At 39.1% G+C, this 24,673-nt stretch overlaps 1 protein-coding gene across 1 annotated transcript in view; it reads right to left on the bottom strand.

The window, feature by feature from the left end:
- The window catches only part of HYDIN (HYDIN axonemal central pair apparatus protein), a gene marked incomplete at its 5' end in the record, with an annotated part of 342,250 nt that overhangs the window by 168,985 nt on the left and 148,592 nt on the right, over nt 1–24,673 (bottom strand). The window contains 4 exons of the mRNA XM_082677828.1: nt 9,401–9,544; nt 14,126–14,269; nt 16,108–16,381; nt 19,504–19,742. Of these exons, the coding sequence (XP_082533954.1) occupies nt 9,401–9,544; nt 14,126–14,269; nt 16,108–16,381; nt 19,504–19,742 (801 nt within the window). The remainder of the gene's footprint in view (nt 1–9,400; nt 9,545–14,125; nt 14,270–16,107; nt 16,382–19,503; nt 19,743–24,673) is intronic.

Genomic DNA, 24,673 nt, shown 5'->3' with positions numbered 1-24,673 from the left:
TATCTCTATGCACTTACACACACATATATTTTTTAATAGTTGAAAATGAAAGCAAGAAAAATTTGAAGAAAAATGATTTGAAAAAAGAGATGTTGATAAGCGTTGTGAGGTTGTAAGGATTGAGGAGTTGTAAAAGGAAAATCTGCAATGAATAATTATTATGAAATATTCTTAACTGAAAATAAATTAGATTGTAAAACGTTCTTCCTAGATAAGTGGGAAAAGTTCTTTGCTTAAGAAAATTTTAAAAAGACTTTCTAAAGGACCCCATGGTGGAGGGGCTCTGTAGAGGGTGACCCAGAAAGGGATGGATTAGGTAATTTAATTTCTTTTCTAACGTCTCCAATTCTAACTCTTCAGCATAGTGGTATCCACTTTCCACTGCTTTCTATTCAACTTAAAATGACACTCCAGAGCCGTACAGAGTTTGTTCGGTAGATTGTGTTTGTTCTTTTCTCTCTTTGATTCAAATCCCCATGTGTTCCTTGATGCCAAGGCCACAGAAAGTGGCCTTCCCATAGAAAGCCTGGCTCTGAGTTGGCTTTTTTAGGAATCGCTTAATCCCCACATTTAATAGGCATGAAAGCCACCTCCTGGTTTTGCAGAAAGTGCCCTGAGGCAGTAAGGAAGAATGCGCACAGTAACAAATCTGTTTACAGAGCACTTTCCTCTCCACTGAGTTTGAAGGTTCAGGTATTTAACTGTGCACTTCAGTGACACGATCAGATGGTTTCAGCTGATAAAGCGAATCACCGGATTCAAGAGTCAGAGGGTAATGACTCCTCGGTTGGCTAATCCCCTCTGAAAGGCTCGCTGGCCACTTGGCCCAGGTAGCTTGCCACAATTTAGAAGTCATTCTTGTAGACCATGGTATCTGCAGCAGCACTAGGCATCGCAATGCTTGGTGTTTAAATATCTTGGAGATTGACTTAAACACTTCTTCCCCCAGAGGAATGACTTTGCTGTTTTGTGGAAATGATACATGTCCACAACATTTTATATTATATACAAAAGCACAAAGAAGAAGTTAGAAATTCATTCAAAACTTCACAAGATATTATTTCTCAGAGTTCACATTTGGTAAAACATTAGTCCAAGCATGACAGATAGATAAATAAAATTTTACAAAAATGGAATTAGACTAATTTATTTTAAAAAATCATGTTTGAAATAAAAAAAAAACTGAAGAAAATTTCTTATACAAGAGATATTAATTGTAAGATCGTGGACTCTGAAGCCAGACTGCTTGGGTTCAAATCCTCACTCTGCCAGTTTCTAGCTCTGTGAACTTGGGCAAACTTGCTTGGCCTTCCTAGCCCCCAGTTTCTCCATCTGTAAAACAGGGGCAATAATAGTACCTAACTTTTTTTAAGAGGATGAAATGAGTTAATATATTTGTGATGCGTTCAGAGCAGTGCCTAGCACATAGTGTATGGTATATAAATGCCAATTATTACTACAATCCCTTTATGATCAAGAGAATTGATCAAAAAGTGTGGAGAAGTCCAAGGTTAGTCTAAAATCCTCCTTTGGTGGGTCTCTTCTTTACTGCTTAGAAGCCATAGAATTCTTTGGACATCAATAAGGCTGGTAACTTCACTAAGGTATGTCTCCCCGTTGAATATTCTATATCATTTTGTCCCAGGACAAGGTGTGGCCTTAATTTTTAAAAAAATATTTCATTTTTATTTTTGAATAGATAGGACAATGAAAAGCATGTTACCCTTGTGCCCATCTCCCCTCCCCTCAAGCCAACTGTTCCCCTCCCCTGAGGTAACCAAGGTTACACAAGTATCTTACCTGTCCTTGTATGAATATAAAGATAATGCATGAATCTAAACCCACGTTCATATATGTGTTATTGTTTACACACAGGCACTCCTGTTCTGTACTTTTTCCACTGGAGGATAATTAATCAGTGCATATGGAGTTGCCTCATTCTTTTTAACAACTGCATTTTACTCCATCATTGAATTCTGCCATCATTTATTTAACCAATCTCCTATTGATAGATATTAGCTCCCAGTCTTTTGTTCTTATAATCAATGTTGCAATGAATATCCTTGTATATTGTGTCTATGTCTATAGGATAAATTCCTAGGAGTCGAATGACTAGGTCAAAGGGTAGGGGCATTTAAAATGTTGATGGCATCAGGAAACTTGCAAAACCCTCTTAGATACCCTTATCCACCAGAGGGCAGACAGCAGAAGCAAGAAGAACTACAATCCTGCAGCCTGTGGAAGGAAAACCACATTCACAAAAAGACAGACAAGATGAAAAGGCAGAGGGCTATGTACCAGATGAAGGAACAAGATAAAACCCCAGAAAAACAACTAAATGAAGTGGAGATGGGTAACCTTCCAGAAAAAGAATTCAGAATAACGACAGTGAAGATGATTCAGGACCTCGGAAAGAGAATGGAGGCAAAGATCGAGAAGATGTAAGAAATGTTTAACAAAGACCTAGAAGAATTAAAGAACAAAAAAGAGAGATGAACAATACAATAACTGAAATGAAAAATACACTAGAAGGAATCAATAGCAGAATAACTGAGGCAGAAGAACGGATAAGTGACCTGGAAGACACAATGGTGGAATTCACTGCTGCAGAACAGAATAAAGAAAAAAGAATGAAAAGAAATGAAGACAGCCTAAGAGACCTCTGGGACAACATTAAACGCAACAACATTCACATTATAGGGGTCCCAGAAGGACAAGAGAGAGAGAAAGGACCAGAGAAAATATGTGAAGAGATTATAGTCGAAAACTTCCCTAACATGGGAAAGGAAATAGCCACCTAAGTCCAGGAATCGCAGCGAGTCCCATACAGGATAAACCCAAGGAGAAACACGCTGAGACACATAGTAATCAAACTGGCAAAAATTAAAGACAAAGAAAAATTATTGAAAGCAGCAAGGGAAAATGACAAATAACATACAAGGGAACTCCCGTAAGGTTAACAGCTGATTTCTCAGCAGAAACTCTACAAACCAGAAGAGAGTGGCATGATATACTTAAAGTGATGAAAGGGAAGAACCTACAACCAAGATTACTCTTCCTGGTAAGGATCTCATTCAGAATCAATGGAGAAATGAAAAGCTTTACAGACAAGCAAAAGTTAAGAGAATTCAGCACCACCAAAACAGCTCTACAACAAATGCTAAAGGAACTTCTCTAAGTGGGAAACACAAGAGAAAAAAGGACCTACAAAAACAAACCCAAAACAATTGAGAAAATGGTCACAGGAACATACATATCGATAATTACCTTAAACGTGAATGGATTAAATGCTCCAACAAAAAGACATAGGCTCCCTGAATGGATACAAAAACAAGACCCATATACGTGCTGTCTACAAGAGACCAACTTCAGACCTAGGGACACATACAGACTGAAAGTGAGGCGATGGAAAAGGATATTGCATGCAAATGGAAATCAAAAGAAAACTGGAGTAGCAATACTCATATCAGATAAAATAGACTTTAAAATAAAGAATGTTACAAGACACAAGGAAGGACACTACATAATGATCAAGGGATCGATCCAAGAAGAAGATATAACAATTATAAATATATATGCACCCAACATAGGAGCACCTCAATACATAAGGCAACTGCTAACAGCTATAAAAGAGGAAACTGACGGTAACACAATAATAGTGGGGGACTTTAACACCTCACTTACACCAATGGACAGATCATCCAAAATGAAAATAAATAAGGAAACAGAAGCTTTAAATGACATAATAGACCAGATAGATTTAATTGATATTTATAGGACATTCAATCCAAAAACAGCAGATTACACTTTCTTCTCAAGTGTGCATGGAACATTCTCCAGGATAGATCACATCTTGGGTCACAAATCAAGCCTCAGTAAATTTAAGAAAATTGAAATCATATCAAGCATCTTTTCTGACAACAATGGTATGAGATTAGAAATCAATTACAGGGAAAAAAACCATAAAAAACACAAACACATGGAAGCTAAACAATACGCTACTAAATAACCAAGAGATCCCTGAAGAAATCAAAGAGGAAATTAAAAAATATAGAGAGACAAATGACAATGAAAACACGACAATCCAAAACCTATGGGATGCAGCAAAAGCAGTTCTAAGAGGGAAGTTTACAGCTATACAAGCTTACCTCAAGAAACAAGAAAAATCTCAAATAAACAATCTAACCTTACACCTAAAGGAACTAGAGCAAGAAGAAGAAACAAAACCCAAAGTTAGCAGAAGGAAAGAAATCATAAAAATCAGAGCAGAAGTAAATGAAATAAAAATGAAGAAAACAATAGCAAAGATCAATAAAACTAAAAGCTGGTTCTTTGAGAAGATAAACAAAATTGATAAACCATTGGCCAGACTCAACAAGAAAAAGAGGGAGAGGACTCAAATCAATAAAATTAGAAATGAAAAAGAAGTTACAACAGACACTGCAGAAATACAAAGCATCCTCGGAGACTACTACAAACAACTCTATGCCAATAAAATGAACGATCTGGAAGAAATGGACAAATTCTTAGAAAGGTATAACCTTCTAAGACTGAACCAGGAAGAAATAGAAAATATGAACAGACCAATCACAAGTAATGAAATTGAAACTGCGATTTAAAATCTTCCAACAAACAAAAGTCCAGGACCAGATGGCTTCACAGGTGAATTCTATCAAACATTTACACAAGAGCTAACACCCATCCTTCTCAAACTCTTCCAAAAAATTGGAGAGGAAGGAACACTCCCAAACTCATTCTATGAGGCCACCATCACCCTGATACCAAAACCACACAAAGATACTACAAAAAAAGAAAATTACAGACCAATATCACTGATGAATATAGATGCAAAAATCCTCAGCAAAATACTAGCAAACAGAATTCAACAACACATTAAAAGGATCATACACCATGATCAAGTGGGATTTATCCCAGGGATGCGAGGATTCTTCAATATACGCAAATCAATCAACGTGATACACCATATTAACAAATTGAAGAATAAAAACCATATGATCATCTCAATAGATGCAGAAAAAGCTTTTGACAAAATTCAACCCCCATTTATGATAAAAACTCTCCAGAAAGTGCGCATAGAGGGAACCTACCTCAACATAATAAAGGCCAAATCCGAGCAACCCACAGCAAACATCATTCTCAAACGTGAAAAACTGAGAGCATTTCCTCTAAGATGAGGAAAAAGACAAGGTTGTCCACTCTCACCACTATTATTCAACATAGTTTTGGAAGTCCAAGCCACGGCAATCAGAGGAGAAAAAGAAATAAAAGGAATACAAATTGTAAAAGAAGAAGTAAAACTGTCACTGTCTGCAGATGACATGATACTATACATAGAGAATCCTAAAGATGCCACCAGAAAACCACCAGAGCAATCAATGAATTTGGTAAAGTTGCAGGATACAAAATTAAAGCACAGAAATCTCTTGCATTCCTATACACTAATGATGAAAAATCTGAAAGAGCAATTAAGGAAACACTCCCATTTACCACTGCAACAAAAAGAGTAAAATACCTAGGAATAAACCTACCTAGGGAGACAAAAGACCTGTATGCAGAAAACTATAAGACACTGATGAAAGAAATTAAAGATGATACCTACAGATGGAGAGATATACCATGTTCTTGGATTGGAAGAATCAATATTGTGAAAATGACTCTATTACCCAAAGCAATCTACAGATTCAATGCAATCCCTAAGAAATTAAAAATGGCATTTTTTACAGAACTAGAACAAAAAATCTTAAAATTTGTATGGAGACACAAAAGACCCCAAATAGCCAAAGTGGTCTTGAGGGATAAAAACTCAAGAGGAATCAGACTCCCTGACTTCAGACTATACTACAAAGCTACAGTAATCAGGACAATATGGTACTGACACAAAAACAGGAATATAGATCAATGGAACAAGATAGAAAGCCCAGAGATAAACCCACGAACCTATGGTTAACTAATCTATGACAAAGGAGGCAAGAATATACAATGGAAAAAAGACAGTCTCTTCAGTAAGTGGTGCTGGGAAAACTGGACAGCTACAGGTAAAAGAATGAAATTAGAACACTCCCTAACACCATACACAAAAATAAACTCAAAATGGGTTAGAGCCCTAAATGTAAGATCGGACACTATCAAACTCTTAGAGAAAAACACAGGAAGAACACTCTTTGACATTAATCATAGCAAGATCTTCTTTGATCCACCTCGTAGAGTAATGGAAATAAAAACAAAAATTAAAAAATGGGACTTCATGAAACTTAAATGCTTTTGCACAGCAAAGGAAACCATAAACAAGACGAAAAGACAACCCTCAGGATGGGAGAAAATATTTGGAAATGAATCAACGGACAAAGGATTAATCTCCATAATGTATAAACAGGTTATGCAGCTCAATATTAAAAAAACAAACAACCCAATCCAAAAATGGGCTGAAAACCTAAATAGACATTTCTCCAAAGAAGACATACAGATGGTCAAGAGGCACATGAAAAGCTGCTCAGCATCACTAATTATTAGAGAAACGCAAATCAAAACTACATTGTCACCTCACACCAGTTAGAATGGGCATCATCAGAAAATCTACAAACAACAAATGCTGGAGAGGGTATGGAGAAAAGGGAACCCTCCTGCACTGTTGGTGGGAATGTAAATTGATACAGCCACTATGGAGAACAGTACGGAGGTTCCTTAAAAAACTAAAAATAGAATTACCATATGATCCAGCAATCCCATTACTAGGCATATACCCAGAGAAAACCATAATTCAAAAAGACACATGCACCCCAATGTTCACTGCAGCAGTATTTACAAGAGCCAGGTCATGGAAGCAACCTAAATGTCTACTGACAGATGAATGGATAAAGAAGATGTGGTACATATATATAATGGAATATTACTCAGCCATAAAAAGGAATGAAATTGGGTCATTTGTTGAGATGTGGATGGATCTAGAGACTGTCATACAGAGTGAAGTAAGTCAGAGAGAGAAGAACAAATATCGTATATTAACGCATATGTGGAACCTAGAAAAATGGTACAGATGATCCAGTTTGCAGGGCAGAAGTTGAGACAAAGATGTAGAGAACAAACGTATAGACACCAAGGGGGGAAAGCTGTGGGGGGCTGGGGTTGGTGGTATGATGAACTGGGCGATTGGGATTGACATGTATACACTGATGTGTATAAAACTGATGACTAAAAAAAAAAAAATGTTGACGGCTACTGCCATACTATCTTCCAATGTACACTTCCTCAATACCTTAGGGGATGCCTGTTTCCACATGCCCTCCCTAACACAAAGCATTATCCAATTTTTGCTCTTTGCCAATCTTATAGGAAAAATAATGTGTTTCATAGTAATTTTAATTTGCATTTCTTCCAACATGAGTAAAGTTGGGCATATTCTCATATATTTAAAAGCTATTTTCTTTTTCTTTTTGTGAACTCTCTGTTCATTTCCTTTGCCTATTTTTCTATTGGGTTGTTGGTATTTTTCCTGTTGATTTGTAGAAGTTCTTTATTTTTAAAATTATATGTATGCTTTTTATTAAAGTTATATGTGCAAGTAATATAAAAGGTCAAAATGTACTACAAGAGTTATTACAAGAAACAGCAGTTCCTGACCCACCGTGGCATCCCGACAATCCTGAGGCCACAGTTTCTCAATTCCTGTAGCACAGCAGGTCTATGGAACAGTTTTTTTGGGCAGAGAGGGGAAAATCAGGTGACGCACACAACTCAGACACCAGGGATTATTCTGGGGTATCGACACTGACACAGGAAACATTAAATTTCCCCGAACGTCTTGATGAGTTTCTCTGGGGAAGAGCATTTATCTTTATGTCTTGGGATAAGAGTCAGCTGCCCAAGTCTTTTAAGTGGGGTCAGCAGGGACAGCAGGCTGGTGCACAGACAGAATCCCTCTGTTTTCAGCCCTCTGCTCCACTCGTTGCCTCTAAGCCCAGGCTACTTGGGCTGAATGACTCCCACTTCTTTGCAGCCTCACTGGTGAATTTTCTATGCTTCAGGTCTTTATGCCTTTTTGTCCACCCACTCCCTTCCTCATTCTATCTTCTAGAATTTGTTTAAATCTCTCATTATTTGGTTATACCCTCCTCTTCCCCTTTTATTTTATTGCTCTGGGTGTCTTTCCTGTTGAACATTTCTACTTTTATTAAGATTTCAGGAGGGACAAGAGTGGGTCTAACCTCCCACCCAGACAGAGAAAGCTGCTCATATCTGAATTTTCATTTTCTCATCCATTTGTTTTCCTCTGCTCTTGAGTTCACTCTTCATCTCCTCTTTGAACACTTGTATCTTGTCCCTGAGCTCTTTTTAAAGACAGGTTGTATCATCTGTAATTTCTGTGAGACTGTAGAGAACTCCCTGTTTGTACTGTGGGTTTTCTTCCTGGCATAGGTTCCCTTGCAGGAGGTTTTCAGCTGCCTCTTGCTTATGATCATCTCCTCCTTTTATTTCTCTGTTCAAAGATCTTAGCTATTTTTTTCCCCCAAATCATGTTTGAATGAGACCCACTAAAGAATCAGTGAGGAAGGAAGGGCAGGGGAGGGTGGCAGTGCAGTACTGTCTGCAACACGCTCTCACCCAGTGGCTCTATCCCCCATCTTCCACAAAGATCCGTCTCCCCAAGTGTGGCTCATAGCAGATGTCCTTAAGTCCCAGGCTCCCTCTTCTGAGATCCTGCGATTGCTGCCTGCCCTCACTTCCTCCTCTATATCACTTCTCCATTAGCTATCTCCCTGGACCGGGAGGCCGAACACCATGGGGTGTGGGGCTGGTCTCTCCTTCAATCCTCCTTCCCTACCGCTCTGCAGTGCCACCTGCCCCAGGGCCCAGCCATTCCCACTGGTGTGCTCATGCCCAGCCAAGGATCACAGGGATGATCTTGTGGGAATCTTCAGAGAACACTGTATCCTGCCCCAGACTGGTGGCCAGGGGAGCTCACCGCCTCCTGCTTCAGCCTGGTTCACATTTCTCACTATCTGGAGATGGGCTGGCTGGTTTAGGGTTGGGGCTTTGAGTTTTGGTCAAATTTGAGTTCTAGTCAGACTTGAGGGGGATTAAAAGATCTTTCCTCTCATTAGTGGGAAGTCACTGTTTTCTAAAGTTGGGCTTCGTTATAATGGGCAGGAAGGAAAGGGTCATAATAATGAGCAAGAAGCTCTCACATTGTAAATAATGGTTTTCCTACCAATTGATATCAGAATTTATTGATATTATGACTCATTTTAGATTTTTCCTCTCTGTTTCCTGGATTCTTTATATTTTTCTCGACTGAAATTAGGCAGTGTACCAGTACTATTCTCTTCTTTTATCACACACACAGCACCCCCCCTAGGAGTTAGGACACCCTCTGTCCAGTTACCTCAGGAATTGAGGGCAGTGGGGATTTATCAGCCTTGCAGATAAAGAAGGGTCCACTTGTTGAGAGCAACACGTTCACAGGCAGGTTGGAAATGTTCTTCATGACCAAGGGCTGGTAATCAGGTTCCAGGATAGTGTTAGGTTTCTGCAAAAAAGAGAAAAGAGGAAACAAACCAGCTTATGGTAAACACAGTAAGCCTTTAGCAACAAATGTCTGATATTCATTGTTAACAGCAGAATTAGCATTCTCTCTATTTATATCTATAGATGTATGGATTTATATTATATCTGTCATCTATCTATCAAGATATAGATAATTTATATCTATATATTATATAGGTTCACTTCTCAGTAGTCTACCATACATTCCAAATGATTTATCTAAATCTCTACGAGGGATTAATATAGATGTAGATATATGTATAGATATTTTCTATGTATCTATGTATCCATTTCACTAGAAGAGATCCTACTTAAGCCAGAAAACAGATTAGATTTTCTTACTTTCTTGTTGCCTGGTTTAAAAAAACCTATATAAGCCATGCCTCTGGGTAGAACTGTTACTACAGAAGTTTCCACAGCATCATAAAACAAAGTTTAATAAATGAATGATATGTTATGGAAGAACCCATGTATCATTACAGTGAATAAAACATTTTTTCCTTACACAATATTCTTTTCATGCTTAAAATACCCAATTTGCAAATATATTTATCTTGCTATATTGACAAACGCTCATAACTATTTCCTGAAAATTTTCTTGATAACACTGGGAGAGTTGATTTAGAAGCATGGTTCACTCTGTTAGATCAAATTTCATTTTTCAGCTGTAGAAAACATCATAAATGGATCTTAAGCTGGAAGTTTCCGGTCAGACTGGATTTTTCTCACTCTGACATTGGGATCCACATTGTTCATTGTGTGCCTTGGAAAGGGGGTCCTTTAATATCACTAGGAAGTGACTGGAAACCTCAGTCTCTGGCCTCCAAAAAGAATCTCCCTCCCATTCCCTGGCCCTTCCAACAACTCTAGCCTATTTTTCCCAGACCTATTTGTTTTGATTTGCTTTTCTCCCTGTTCCAATTTCAGTTAAGTCCTCCTGATTCCATGCTTTGCTCTGCCTCTGCTTCTTTGTCCAGCATAGTCTTTCTTCCACTGTGGTTCCTGGAGCCACTGGCTCTGAGCGAGCTTGGGTGACCAGTGTCCATGGTGTCTTAGTCAGTTCAGGCTGCTATAACAAATATCACAGACTGAGTGGTTTAAACAACAGCCATTGACGTCTCATAGTTCTGGAGGCTGGGGAGTCCAAGATCAAGGTGCCAGCACATCCAGTGTCTGGTGAGAGCCCACTTCTTGGTTTGTAGATAGCTGTCTTCTCACTGTGTCCTCACATGCCTGAGAGAAAGATCACCTCTCTTGTCTTTTCTTATAAGGGCACTAATCCCATTCATGAGGGCTCCACCTCCACGACCCTATCCCTTCCCAAAGCCCCCACTTACAACATGATCATATACGGAATTAGGGCTTTGGTGTATGAATTTTGGGGGGACACAGACATTCAGTCCATAAAGTTGGCTTGAGCCACCTGCCTCGGTTGTACCTCATTAGCCCCTTGTGCACTCCCAAAGTTCTTTCGGAGGTTCGGTCTGGCACTTAACACGAGAAGCTGCCACTGTTCCCTTCCCTCTAACATGGTAATATAGGTACTGGGTTCACCTTGCACTTGCAGATTTCATACTACCGTTTGGAGAGGGATGAAGCAGCACTTTCGACCTTCCCCCCAGGCTGCTGTGTCACTGCAGGTAGCTTTGAAGTGAAGAAGCCACACTCGGTTGGTTTTGGCAAGAGGCCATTTAGAGGTTAGTGATGAGAAAGAGCCGATGGACAGAGAACCCGTTCTATTTTAAAATGACCCTTTCTCTCTGGCTTGTCTCGCCAAATATCAGGAGACAGGATTTGCTTCTGGACTTCATGAAGCAAACTGACTGCTAGTTTCAATTGACCTTTTCAATTCCACAGAGATGTGGTTTTATCTCTTCTGAACGGTACAATAGTACCGTGGCTTCTGAACGGTACAATAGTTATAGAGCAGATCAAATCTGAGGAAATGGTTATAGAAAAATTCTTCCCATAGGCAGGCTTGGTATCATTAAAGTCTAAGGTACTAAATCAGATACACTGCCCTGAGCCAAAAACAAGGAGACAGAATGGATAATTGGGTGTACCAAGACAGGTCTCCTGCACACCCTGGGTAATGAAGTCGCATTTCTTCATTGTCCCTGATATGGAGTGAAATGTGAGCAGGAAATGAACAATGAAGAATACAGTAGTAGGACAGATTTCAAACCTGCGATATTTGGGAGGAAGGAGAGAAGGACAAAAACAAATAGGGCGTAATGACTGAATTCATTTTTTAAATTCAACAAGTCACTGTCATATTCAAAATATTTGCTATTTTATTCTAGTGATAAATTCAAAAAGTAGACATTTAAACAAGAATATGCTTTTTTTTTTTAAAAAAAAGGATATAAACAGAGGAAAAGGAACACTACCCACACATTTTTATGAGTGTTTATGTACTTTGGGAAAAAAATCTAATAGGAAACTAAGCTGCATATTTATCATATACTGTAATGTCTTGCACAGAATAGCTATTCAATAAATCTTCACTGAATGTTCTCTGAATGGCTACATTTAGAGAGAATATGATGCAACCAACTTTGGCACAGCTGTTGTCAGTAAATATCTTTCCTGATTACTTGAAAAAGGAAGAATTTAAAACAGCAATGAAAGCTTAACAACTGTAGAAGGAATTCTGGTAGTATTTTCTTTTTATATGTCTCATGGAGATTGTCACAGTTAGTTTAGCATCCTGTAACTGAAACCTTTATCCTACTTCTTCAGTGTCTACATTCCCCACCAGTTTGTTAGGTTAGGGTTTTTGCTGTGTCTTTACTGCCTAATACACTGCAGGTGCTCAAAAATTATTTGTTGATTGAATTGAACTTGTACATCTCACCTCCTGTACTAGCCTATAAGTTCCCTTATTCATCTTCTGGCAGAGCACCTTATCCATGGTGGGTGTTCGACAGATATTTATTTAATATGAACAATATATATAGAATGCACCAGAACAAATGGTCTTGAACATTCTCTTGCTAGCCTCCGTTAACAGAAGGAACCCTGGTTTGTTCTCCCATGACCGGTTAGGCACTGCCACACCCAGTCCTTTCGTGTGACAGCACAGATCACACCACGGGATCTTCCTTAATGCTTGGTCTTCCCAGTTGGTTGTGAAGTTCATCATGGAGGGAATATTCTCACTGTTGTATCTCTACGACCCGACACAGTGCCTGGCACATGGTAGGTGTTGATAAATACTCCACTCCGCAGCCAGCGTGACTGTTTCAATGAATACATCTGACCACGTCACTCCCTTCCCTGAAGCCCTCCAATGGTCACCCAAAACAAAACCCGAAGTTCACAACATGTGTCCCAGTCATGCCACACACACCTGGCCCCTGCCCACTTCTCTAGATGGACTTCATTGTCATTCTTGGCATAATCTCTGTCTGAGGTGGCCCTTCAGGTTTTATGCTGACCAAGCTCTCTCGTGACTCAGGCCCTTGGCATATGCTGTTCCCTACCTCTCTCTCCCCCACTTGTCACCAGATCGACTTCTATTTGTCCTCCCAGTCCCAACTTGAGGCATTTGCTCAAGGAAGCCATCTATGACCTCATGTACAAATAAGGTCACGTCTCCTGATACATACTCTCACTGCAACTTATACCTCTTCTTCATAGCGCTGTTTAGAATTATAATTTAAACAATTAAATTTTAATAGTTTGTTGACAGTTTGTAATCTCAACCAGTCTCTTAGTTGTGACTATGTCAGATTTTTAGCACCCACACAGCCCTTGACCTAGAGGAAATGTTCCACACATACCTGTCCTGAACAGTAAATAATTCTCTGCTGGAAACCTGCCTAGGACTAGGTCAAGTCCTGCTGTGATATTTCCCCTCCTCTTCACCACCCAGCCCACTGCCCTGAGCAGCAGTCATCCCCATCTCTCCCCTGTTCTGGGCCTCCCCCACTTACCACTCACCCTTAACGGCACATAAAGTTATAGACAGTTATGGGCATATACATCAAAGAATGTGAATCAAATAGTTTAAGTTGTTTATTCCCAAGCAGTGTTAGGTGATCTACAAAATAGCTTAACTTGTGTCTCAGTTTCCTCCTGTGTATCATGGGAAAGAGAAGCTCCTGCAGAGATTGCTATGAGGGACAAATGGGAAAATGTATGTAATGAACATGGCTCAATGCCCAGCACGTACCAATCAATGGTGGTAGCTATTCTTACTGGTTACTGTAATTATCAATAATTCTTCTCCAACCATTTCTATACTGTGATGTTTATTTTACCTAGTTAGAGTAAAATGATGGACTGAAATGCATTTTCAGTGCACTGGAATACCCCTTCACTTTGGTCTTATACATCAGGGATGATGGAAGTAGAATTTCTATGGCAATTCACTTTTCAAAAGAATGTAGGTTTAGATTCAGAATTTTTAGTTGAATGTGTATTGGCCTCTGAAGCTTAAAAAACATTGGCTGGGTGTGGGTGTAACAGGATTCCCATTAATTTAGCTTCCGAAATGAAAGCGTGAACATGCGCACCCCTAGCTGGAGCACCCGGCCCTCCCCAGCACAGCCCCACTGACCTTCTCCAGTCGGTATACGAGCTGCTTGGTGGAGAGCTGGATGAACGGTGCCACGAACTCACAGATGATGTTCACCGTCATCAGCAGGCTCTTCCCCTTTTGTGTCCCGATGATGGTGTGGCACACCAGCTTTTCTTTGACTATCTGCAGACAAGATATACCAGCGTTTGTGGAACCTCTATAGCTTGGAAGACCTAATTCTCAACAATCAGCAAAATGATTCTCAACTATCTGCCTGGGGACACCAGGGAGGAACACATTTTTCTGAGCAGTGCATGTCAGGGATGGGTCTCTGTCACACAAAGTCTGATTGGTTAGATGTGTCCAGGATGGGTCCTGTGTCTACTGCTGACTGTCCCTGAGGACACAATCAATTTACATTCAGCTCATCCAGTGTACTTATGGAAGATTTATCAGGGCTGTTAGGGACTGGATACACAAGACAGTGATGGAAGATGCAGATAAAAATCCTTCATGGTCTATCACTGTGCTGTACACCTGAAACTAACACGACATTGTAACTCAACTACAGTTGAACAAAAATATTCAATGGTAGTTACACACAATTTCTTATCAAGGTAGTTGGAAGCTGGCTGGAAAAATTTCGCCTTTCACATTTGAATATTTAAAAATCGTGTACGGTAATTAACACTTCTTTGGACCTAAGAGCCTTAGATTTTTATAGAGTAGAAAGGACTCAAAGTGAATTTATAACATGAATAGCCTTTATTGAAGATTGCTCAGGTGTCAGATGTTAATGAATTCAAGTCTTCTCAATTATGTAGCAGAACTTGGAATACAGGGGAGATTTTAGTAAAGCTGCAACTGAATTTAGAACCCCAGCAGCTCAGATTTAATGCCTTTAAAATACAGTCAACTGTTGAGAACAACACTGTAAACATGCCTGCAACAGACTGTCAGTGTCTTGAGATGAGGGTCTGCATTCTATTCATCTTTGCATCCTTGGTGCCTAGCACGGTGTGTGTCATGTGGTACATACTCAGTGAAAGTTGGCTGAACCCCTCAGTAACAGAGAGAAAAAACATATTATACACTCCATAATGGGAAATAACCTTCTTTTTTAAACTAAGGATGTGTTTTTCCTGAAAATGTTCTGTGAAGAAACAACGTAAGTGAAGCAAAGTGCCATCCATGACCCTCGAGGAACTAAGCAGAGAACCAGCTTTCCCGTCTCAGTCTGCTGGGACGCAATTTCTTGCTGTTTCCTATTTTTATGAGGAGAAAGTTCAGCATCACATCCTAATTTGGTGACACCAGCAGGAGCTCACGTAACCATCATTCCTCATTCACAAAGTCTGCCTTTGTGAAGAGGCTTGTAAGTGATTTCAGAAGTCTTTCTTTTAGGTTGTTAATGGTTTCCAGCCTCCATGAGGAAATAGGAATAAACAGACACATGGTTGGATCTGACTAAATGTCTTAAGCAGAATGGTGATAATGTGAATAAGAGCAGAACATCAGAGTTGCTGAAGATAAATGCAGCTCTTTCATTGTTACATAAAAAGATGATGATTATAAATGTGATGCTGTTGAGTCAAGCTGAGAGGGAAGGAACTAAGGATATCCCAATACCTGGATAGGAGAGGCAGCCGAGAAATTTTAAGAAAAACATTTTCTTAAAAATAAATATTAAGTGAATACTGCTAAGTATTAATCAGAGGCTTAGCTTTGGCTGGACAGTGGATGTCCCTCTACCAGAGACTTACTGGCTCTGTTGACTCTGGGGATGAGAACCTGCTTTAAACAGTATTTTAAGACTGGGTTCATGGTAGCTGTAGAAACAAACAGAAAACTCAGCAGAGCTGAACCTTGAATGCAATGGGTGCTGCCATGGTAACTCAGTGCTGTATGCAATCCTTGAGAAACCACAGCCTTTCTTCAGATAAATGTCAAGGGACTCTCCTAAGAAATAGAGCAAAGATTTATTTAGGAGAATAATAGCTCCTAAATGTGTGTCCTCTTACCCTGGGAGTGGCAGAATAGCCTTCAAGTATCACGTCAATCGTCTGGCCTGGGTACAGCTCCATCCTGATGGGGTGGAGTTGAAACACGGGGCTTTGAGGATCCCTGGGTGCCCGGGAGCACTGGGATTGGCAGTGGCTCTTAGCACTCCTCTTCTTAGCCAGTCTCTTCTTACCCAGCTTTTCTTGGGGACAGAAATCTTCATTCATCCAAAACAACTGTTGGACCCGACGTCCCTTGTTGGTCAACTTGAAGCGGTAATAACAGGTGTCCAGGCTGGAAAAGAGGAGGCAAGGATTGAGAGGATTCAGCTTTGAGTTGTTCCGTTCAGCTCTACAGCCTTGGGATTTACTCCTCCGGAAGTATTTAAAAAGTGAGCAACAAAATAGACATTTTTTTTTTTTTTTTTTAATGTAGGAAGGCTAAATGGTGATACTGCTAGGAACTACTAGGACAAGGTAACATCTATTCGTTGGGTCATTAGACTTGAGTCAGTGACTTGAGTTTGGTCCCTGAGTTGTCATCACCAGGAAAGGGGCCGTGGGGAAGTGGCCCACCCATCCCCAGTCTTTCTCAGCAGGTTAAGCTGCCACATAACACACAGATACAGTTCATGTGAAAATCACTTCAATTTACGAGAAATGGTACTGAGAAGTGAAAGCAAAACAGCTACTGAAGGAGAAGTATATTTCAAATTGTGTTGAGTAAATTTCTAGTAACTAGTTAAATGTCTTGTGATGGACTCCATTTGAAGGGAACTTTAAAGAGAAACAACACATACCCTCTAAACCTTACCAAAGGTCAAGGGGACTATAATGCATCAGAACACCACCTGGATCGGTCATTTATCTCAGACTAATGTGCTTTAAAGATGCTACTACGCATGCATGCATGCATGCATTCATTCATCTATTCTGCAAATATTTACTAAAGACCTCTTTATTGTCTGTCTCTTTGCTAGACACTGAAATTTCTAAGATCTTGGAGGTGGTTCAAATGTGTTTTTGTTTGAGTTTTTTTTTTTTTAAACTGATTTATAAGCTTACTTTAAAATATTCTCTTCAGGGAAAAAACTCATCTCAGGACTTTTAAGATTTATTTTTTATTTTGGGGGGCTTTGAGTTTTCATCCCATCTGTCCCTCCTTTGGAAAGACACCATGTCTAATAAGCAAGTTGAAGCTTGCTAAATAATAAGGAGTGTTTGCCAGTTGTCAGGTATAACCATTATTAGCTAAATATATGTCCAATGGGGCATGCTCATTGGAGTCTTCACTTTGTAGTTTGACTTCAGGGCTAAATGTAGGTTTTGGGGAAAATAATAAATAACATATACTATTTTATAAACTAGGCAGGGTCTCTGTCACTTATTCACAGTGTATCCTTCAGTCATCATAGCATCCCAGTAATACTAAGCATATTGATTAATTTTATTGATGAAGAAACAGAAGCTCTGAAAATTTAAAGGAGTTGTCCAAAAATATGCCATCAGAAGAGGTGGCATACGGGTATTTCTTTAGATCCCTGTGCCCCCAAAATTGGCAAACTTTTCCTGTAAAGGACTGAATAATAAATATTTTAGACCTTTTGGGACACGTGGTCCATCACAACTACTCAACTCTCCACTGTAGTGTGAAAGAAGCTGTAGACAATATATGTACATGAATGGGCGTGGCTGTCTTCCAATAACAGTTTGTTTATAGAAACAGGCAATGGGCTGCAGTTTTCCCACCCCTGCTTTTGATGATTCTTCTGGAGATTGCTGGCATCAAGATTTTATGTCAAAAAGAAGAACAACAGCGTTTAGGCAGAGCAGAAATTGGCAGCTAAAAGATACAGGTTTCTTCTATATTTGTTGAAAACTATCAGCTATCCCTCCAATTCTAGGCAAGTGTCAGAATATCCTTTGGGGCCATTTGACACTATTTGTAGATTAAGGAGAACATGTAATTAAGTCTGGTTTGCAGTATATTGTTTTTTATAATTATATTTGAATGCACTTAACAAATAAATTTGGAAACAGGAATAGTATGCAATGACAAAATGCCCTATCATATGGTCAATGGATAGGAGGAGAGGAGCATTTTTCGTATCTAGTTGACACAAAAACTGTAATTGGATGCCTCTCTGAAAACATATGCAATTAACGATCTCACTTGCCTATTACTTAACTCCTATTGGTTTATGGTATTTTCAATTAAGTGCCATATTTTGTAGATGAAGCAGAGGAAAGGAGGTATGGATGGGTTTGGGGGGAGGGTTCCTAACAGTATTTTGTCAGGTACATCTCTAAACACACTGTGTCCATCTTGGTTTCAGGGCCTTAGGCCAAAAGGCAGGAGCATCCCCTTGAGATCTGTTCACAGCACTGAAACAAACAGGCACCAATTCAGCTGGCTCCTGAGCGTCAACTAGTGACAATGCATGACTCTTCTGAGGAACCATAAACAAACCCTCACACATGTCCTCCATGGTTAGTATTCTAACCCCATACATTTTTAGAGTCACATTTAGATCGTTCTGCTCAGAGATGTCTACACTGTACCACCTGTTATTTAAATATTTAGACTCTCTAGCTTTTCCTGAGTGATCAGGTGGAGCCAACTACAACCACCTCAGTTGCTGGTGCTACGGTGGGGAGGCAAGCAGAGAACATATACGAAAAAAAAAAATTACTGGCTTTGCAATACCTGGTAAGATACATTTGAGATATATATATATATATATATATATATATATATATATATATATATATATATATAAAATTTTTAAAAAATATTTATTTATTTGGCTGCGCCGGGTCTTTAGTTGCAGCACGTGGGATCTTCATTGCCACATATGGGATCTTTAGTTGTGGCACATGGGCTCTTAGTTGCGGCATGCATGCGGGATCTAGTTTCCTGACCAGGGATCGAACCGCGGCCCCCTGCATTGGGAGCATGGAATCTTAACCGCTGAACCAGCAGGGAAGTCCCTGCAATATATTTTTACCTTCCTAGTTATACTCTACTTAGGTTATCACTAAGGTCCATTTGTATTTTCTACATTCATGGAGAGGAATTAACAATATATTGGAATCAAAGAAGAGAAATCATGTTCAAGATTCTGAATTTGTCACAGAGAAGCCACTGTAAGTTTCAGAGAAGAATATACTTCCTGTGAACCATCTCTTCTCTAGTGTAGAGGGACACAGCTTGGAGAATGTAACCAAACTATGACTAGGAAATGTCTTCTTGTGGCTGATGAACCCATCTGGAGGGGGAAAAGTGAAGATAGGGAAGGGAGGGGGCTGACGAGGCTAGCTCTGTTTACTTAAAAATAATTTTCCAAAGTAGGAGTGATGCTCAGCTTATAGAATATAAGTGATATGCATAAAACTTGGTCCATGATATTTCCTTACCTAAAATGTGCTCCCAAATTGAGTTCTGGTGCAAAGGGCTTATCTGAAACAATGGTGGAGCCAATTCCTGAAGCCTGGACAGGTATCCGGTATGTGTTGCTATTTTCAAAGTCCAAAATGACTGTGTCTTTGAATGTCAGTATGTCGTTCAGGTTGGCAGTCAGTGTCAGTTCAACATCACTTTCTGGGGGAACTGTGCCTTCCTTGGGTTCAACCGTCCAGAGGGACTTTTTGTGTGCCTGTAACACAAGACTGCAAGTTAACAGTGAAGATATTCTTGGCTTTTCATTCTGCACATGTCAAAGCCCTCTGTATTTCAAATGCCTGGCACTGCAGAACTCAACATCAGAGACAAACATTATTTTTTTGAATCAAAGCAGCTGGGTGTTTGTTGGCTTTTCTTTTTTTTTCTTCAAAAAGCAATATGATTCTGAAGAGCAAACCTACAATTCTACTTTTGAATGCGCTGTGAAGATTCTTTACATCTCTTTCTTAAGACGACAGCCCAGTTCTCTAACAAGCTTATACTAATTATCTGCTCTAATCTCCAAATTCTGAGATACCAACAGAAGGTACAACATCCTTCCTGGAATTTGGAAGTTTTAAAAGAAATGTTTTTCCAATGCAGAGTTTCCATGATGTTATAGTAGGGATGAACAGCTTTCATTAATAAACACAATATAGGAAGTCATCTTCGTTCCTATTATTTCATCATAATCAATAGAATTTCATTTGCTAAAATTCCAAACTTATTTTGAAATGTGTGATAGGACTAAATTATAGAGTTGGAAGTGACTCCCACCAACCTGTTCCCTTTAACTGCTTAGATCCTCATAGCTCACTCTCTTTCCTCCCTAAGGTCTTTGACCAAACAATACCTCTCAATGAAGCCTACTCTGACCATCACATTTTAAGTTGCAAGCCTTCCCCCCAGTATTCCTGATCCCCTTTACCCTGCTCTATGTTTTCCCCTGAGCATTCACCATCTTCTAACATTGTGCATGATTGATTTATCATGCTTCTGTCTCTTTGCACTACCATATAAGCTCTCCAAAGAAGGGATTTTTGTCTTTTTTGTTATTGTTGTTCACTGATACATCCCTAGGATCTATAACTATGCCTGGTACATAGGAGATGCTTAATAAATATTTGTTAAATGAATTCATATATCTGCCTTTTAATCAAATCCTTTGATGTTAGAGATCTTACTTATCATCTAAGGTAACTTATCCCTGGTTTTAATAACTCAAACTATTTGATATGTCTTCCTTATATTAGAGATATGTTTGTTTGTTTTTGACCTTCCAAACACTGGCATTTGGTCCACTCCCTTGGAGCTAAATAGAATAAATCAAATCTCCCTCTTTTGTTCAACAGCCCTTCAAATTCTACATCCAGCTTTAGAAGAAAACCCCATATGGCTCCAAAGTAAGTTGAAAATTTGGTTAAAGTGTCAAATAATAAAAAATGACTCATGCTATAAGCATCTTATTTAATTTAAAAATATAATTCTGTTTCTTTGGTGGTAATCTACTTTCCCAGGCTGCTTCTAAGATTTTTATCCTTGTATTTGATTGATTATAGTTCAGGTTCACTACAATGTCTCTAGTTATGGGTTTATTTGTATATCCTGCTTGGAATTTGCTACACTTCCAGAATCTGTGGTTTGATATGTTTATTTCTGAAAAATTCTCAGCCATTATGTTTTTAGATATTGTTTCTGCCTCATTCCTTCTCCTTTCCTTGTATTACTCCATTACACATGGGTATGACTTTCCTAGTGTGTCCTCTCTGTCTCAGCCTTCATCTGCATTTTCCATTCTTTCTCTGCCTGTGCTTCATTTTGGATGACTTCCTCTGAGCTATCTTCCAGTTCATTATTCTTTCTTCAGCTGTGTGTAATTCACTGTTAAACACATTTATTATGTTATTAATTTCAGTGTTTTTTGTGTGTTTTTGAATTCAGGTTTTATTATTTACTTTTCTTTTTATACATTTTTCAGCCTTTTGAGATTTTTAAAAATTCTGATTATGACATTCGACTTATTAGCTACTTTTCCTATCCTTCCTAGTCAACTGTAAATTTTATAAGCAAATTGTTCTTAGGATTTTTCAATACATATAGCAAATATACATTCAGTGGTTCTAAGGTCCAGGTGTTGTGGGAGACACAAAAATGTCCAAAGCACCATTCCTGCCCCCAAGAAGCTGATAGTAATGACATTCAGAGAGACCACCGTGTAAACAACAAAAATGCAAGTCAGAAGGAGGTTGGGGTGAAAGTGCCTCAGGGAAATCTAAAGAACAAGGTGCATTTCCAGAGCAGAAGATATTGAAATTCTTTGACTGTACGACAAATTTCCAGACACATTTCTTTTCTGTCTAAATGTGAAATTGAGCATAATTTTCAGGTAGTGTGATCCCTAACTACATATATATATATATATATATATATATTAGTTAGTTAGTTAATTAATTGGCTGCATTGGGTCTTCGTTGCAGCGTGCGGGCTTTCTCTAGTTGGCGGTGAGCGGGGGCTACTCTTTGTTGCGGTATGCGGGCTTCTCATTGCAGTGGCTTCTCTTGTTGCAGAGCGTGGGCTGTAGGAGCCCAGGCTTCAGTAGTTGCAGCATGTGGGCTCACTAGTTGTGGCTCACGGGCTCCAGAGCACAGGCTCAGTAGCTGTGGCGCACGGGCTTAGTTGCTCCACAGCATGTGGGATCTTCCCGGACCAGGGCTTAAACCTGTGTCCCCTGCATTGGCAGACGGATTCTTAACCACTGCGCCACCAGGGAAGTCCCCCTAACTGTATTATACTATTGCTTGATAAAATTCAAATTTATTCTACTCTAATTTTATATATAAACAATTATCTCAAAATGAACACAAAGCACCATATCCCTATTTTGATTGCTGTATCATTTAAATCATTTCTAACAGTCCTGTTTTGAGGAAGAAATTACTCAGAAATATTTATATGGATAGATATTCATAGAAAATATTTAGTGATGACTAACAATGCACTGGGAAAAGGCTGAAAAAAGAACTGGTATAGAGATCATTTCGAAACTTCCAGGATAATAATGGAGAGGCAAAGCCAAACTCTCCACTTCACTGAGGAGGAGTCTCATCACTCCCTTGTGAATCTTTCTTGGCTCCCCGTACTCTTCTGAGCAGGGAAGCTCAGAATAAGCCCTCTGAAGAAAAGCACAGAGAAGAAAACAACGACTTAAAAACAAATGTAAAATATACTCTATGGGCTGGATTTGAGAGGGCACTCCAGTCCGGAATTATCCGGCCTCTATTTAGTTCCTATGGTGTATTTCTCCTAGCAAATGTACAAACACATGTAGGTCTATGAGGGCTCAGGTACAATGTAAAGCTGCGGATCAGAAACTTCCTGACAAGCACAGATTGGGTTTGGAATAGAGTTGCTCTGCTTGATGATGGTTGTAAATAAGAAGAATGTATGTTGCAATTTGCAGGCAAGAGTTAGAAATTTCAGCCAGGCAGTATCTCACAGGATGGCAGTGCTTTGGAATGTCACCAAAATCCAGGTCTGGCCCCAAAGCAGATTCAGAGACTGGATTTGTTCAGTGGGCCCTGCACGGACACTCTCTTGGGGACAGGCTCACAGGCACTTAAATAAGGAGAATCTAAGATTTAAACTCAAATGCCAATTTCCCAATTAACAACTGAGGAAAATTCTGTTCCACAGACCACAGTGCTAATTATATTTCCTCCTGGTTTGAAAGTCTGAATGGGAACTAATAAATACATTGCATGTTAAAATTCAAATAAATTAAGCAAAGCACAGAACAGTTCTCAAGATTATAAGTTGTTTATAAAGAGGATGTAGATGAATGATGATGTGGAAATTTTATTTTAATTTTGGTATTAATGGAAATTATAGGTTTAACTCTTAAGTCCAGATGCCTGTTATTATTCATAACCTTTTAATATGGGCCATCTCTAGAGACACAGATATAAAAGAAAACAAACATTAAATACCACACTAGTTAAACTAGGGCTGAGATAAGATATTTGTATGAGAATTTTCTCTATTCAGAGGACACTTGCCAAAAGAAATGTTGATGCTTGTATGACTCAAATTGTTTTTCCAAAATTTCTCTCTAACTTTTCTACTCACAGTAAATTAGCCCTAGTGGAGTACGAAAATATTAAGAAGACAGTAAGCAAAGTCTGTCTTTCCAGAACATTAACCTGTATTTGTATGTAGTTTTATCTTAAAATATTAGTAACAAAAAGATAATAATCCCCATAAATTCAATTTTGGGGACTATAGATCAATTATTACTGGCAAGAGAAACTACAAGATTGAATGTCACTGTATTTTGCTCATGTTGAGGGTCAAAGAAATAACTTCTTTGCATCTTAATTTATCCACTTTTCAAAAACAGTCTGTGATAGCCCAGTCACAGCAATGTAGGGTTCTCTGGCATGCACTTCAAAACTCTTATGTGTGTAACTGATTCACTTTGCTGTATAGCAGAAACTAACACAACATTGTAAATCAACCATATTCCAATAAAAATTTTTAAAAAATAACTAACAAGGACCTACTGTATAGCACAGGGAACTATACTCAACATTATGTAATAATGTACAAGGGAAAAGAACCTGACAAAGAATAAATATTTTTATATATATATATATATATAACTGAATCGCTGTGCTGTATACCTGAAACTTACATGATACTGTAATCAACTATACTTTAATAAAAAAAATTAGAAACAAAAAACAAAACTCATAGCCTCGACCCATTTCCCAGTTCCAAAGCCACTGTCACATTTGTAGGCAGCTGTTACAGCAGTACCCACTCTCAGCACCAATATCTGTCTTAGTCAGCTGGGACTGCTACAACAAAGTACCGTAGACTGACTGGGTGGCTTATAAACTACAGAAATTTGTTTCTCACAATTCCAGAGGCTCTAAGTCTGAGATCAGAGTGCCAGCATGGTTGAGTTCTGCTGAGAGCCCTCTTTCAGACTGAAGACTGTTGCCTTTTCCTTGTATCCTCACATGGAAGAGAGCAGAGCAGAGGAAGCAAGCTATCTTCTGACCCTTAGTAGGGCACTAACCCCATCATGAGGACTCTACCCTTGTGACCTCATCTAATCCTAATTACCTCCCAAAGGCCCCACCT

Source organism: Grampus griseus (assembly GCF_964374135.1).
Source record: "Grampus griseus genome assembly, chromosome: 19".
NCBI lineage: Eukaryota > Metazoa > Chordata > Mammalia > Artiodactyla > Delphinidae > Grampus > Grampus griseus.
Note: the sequence above shows the minus strand (reverse complement) of the source record. Positions and strands in the feature narration are given on the sequence as shown.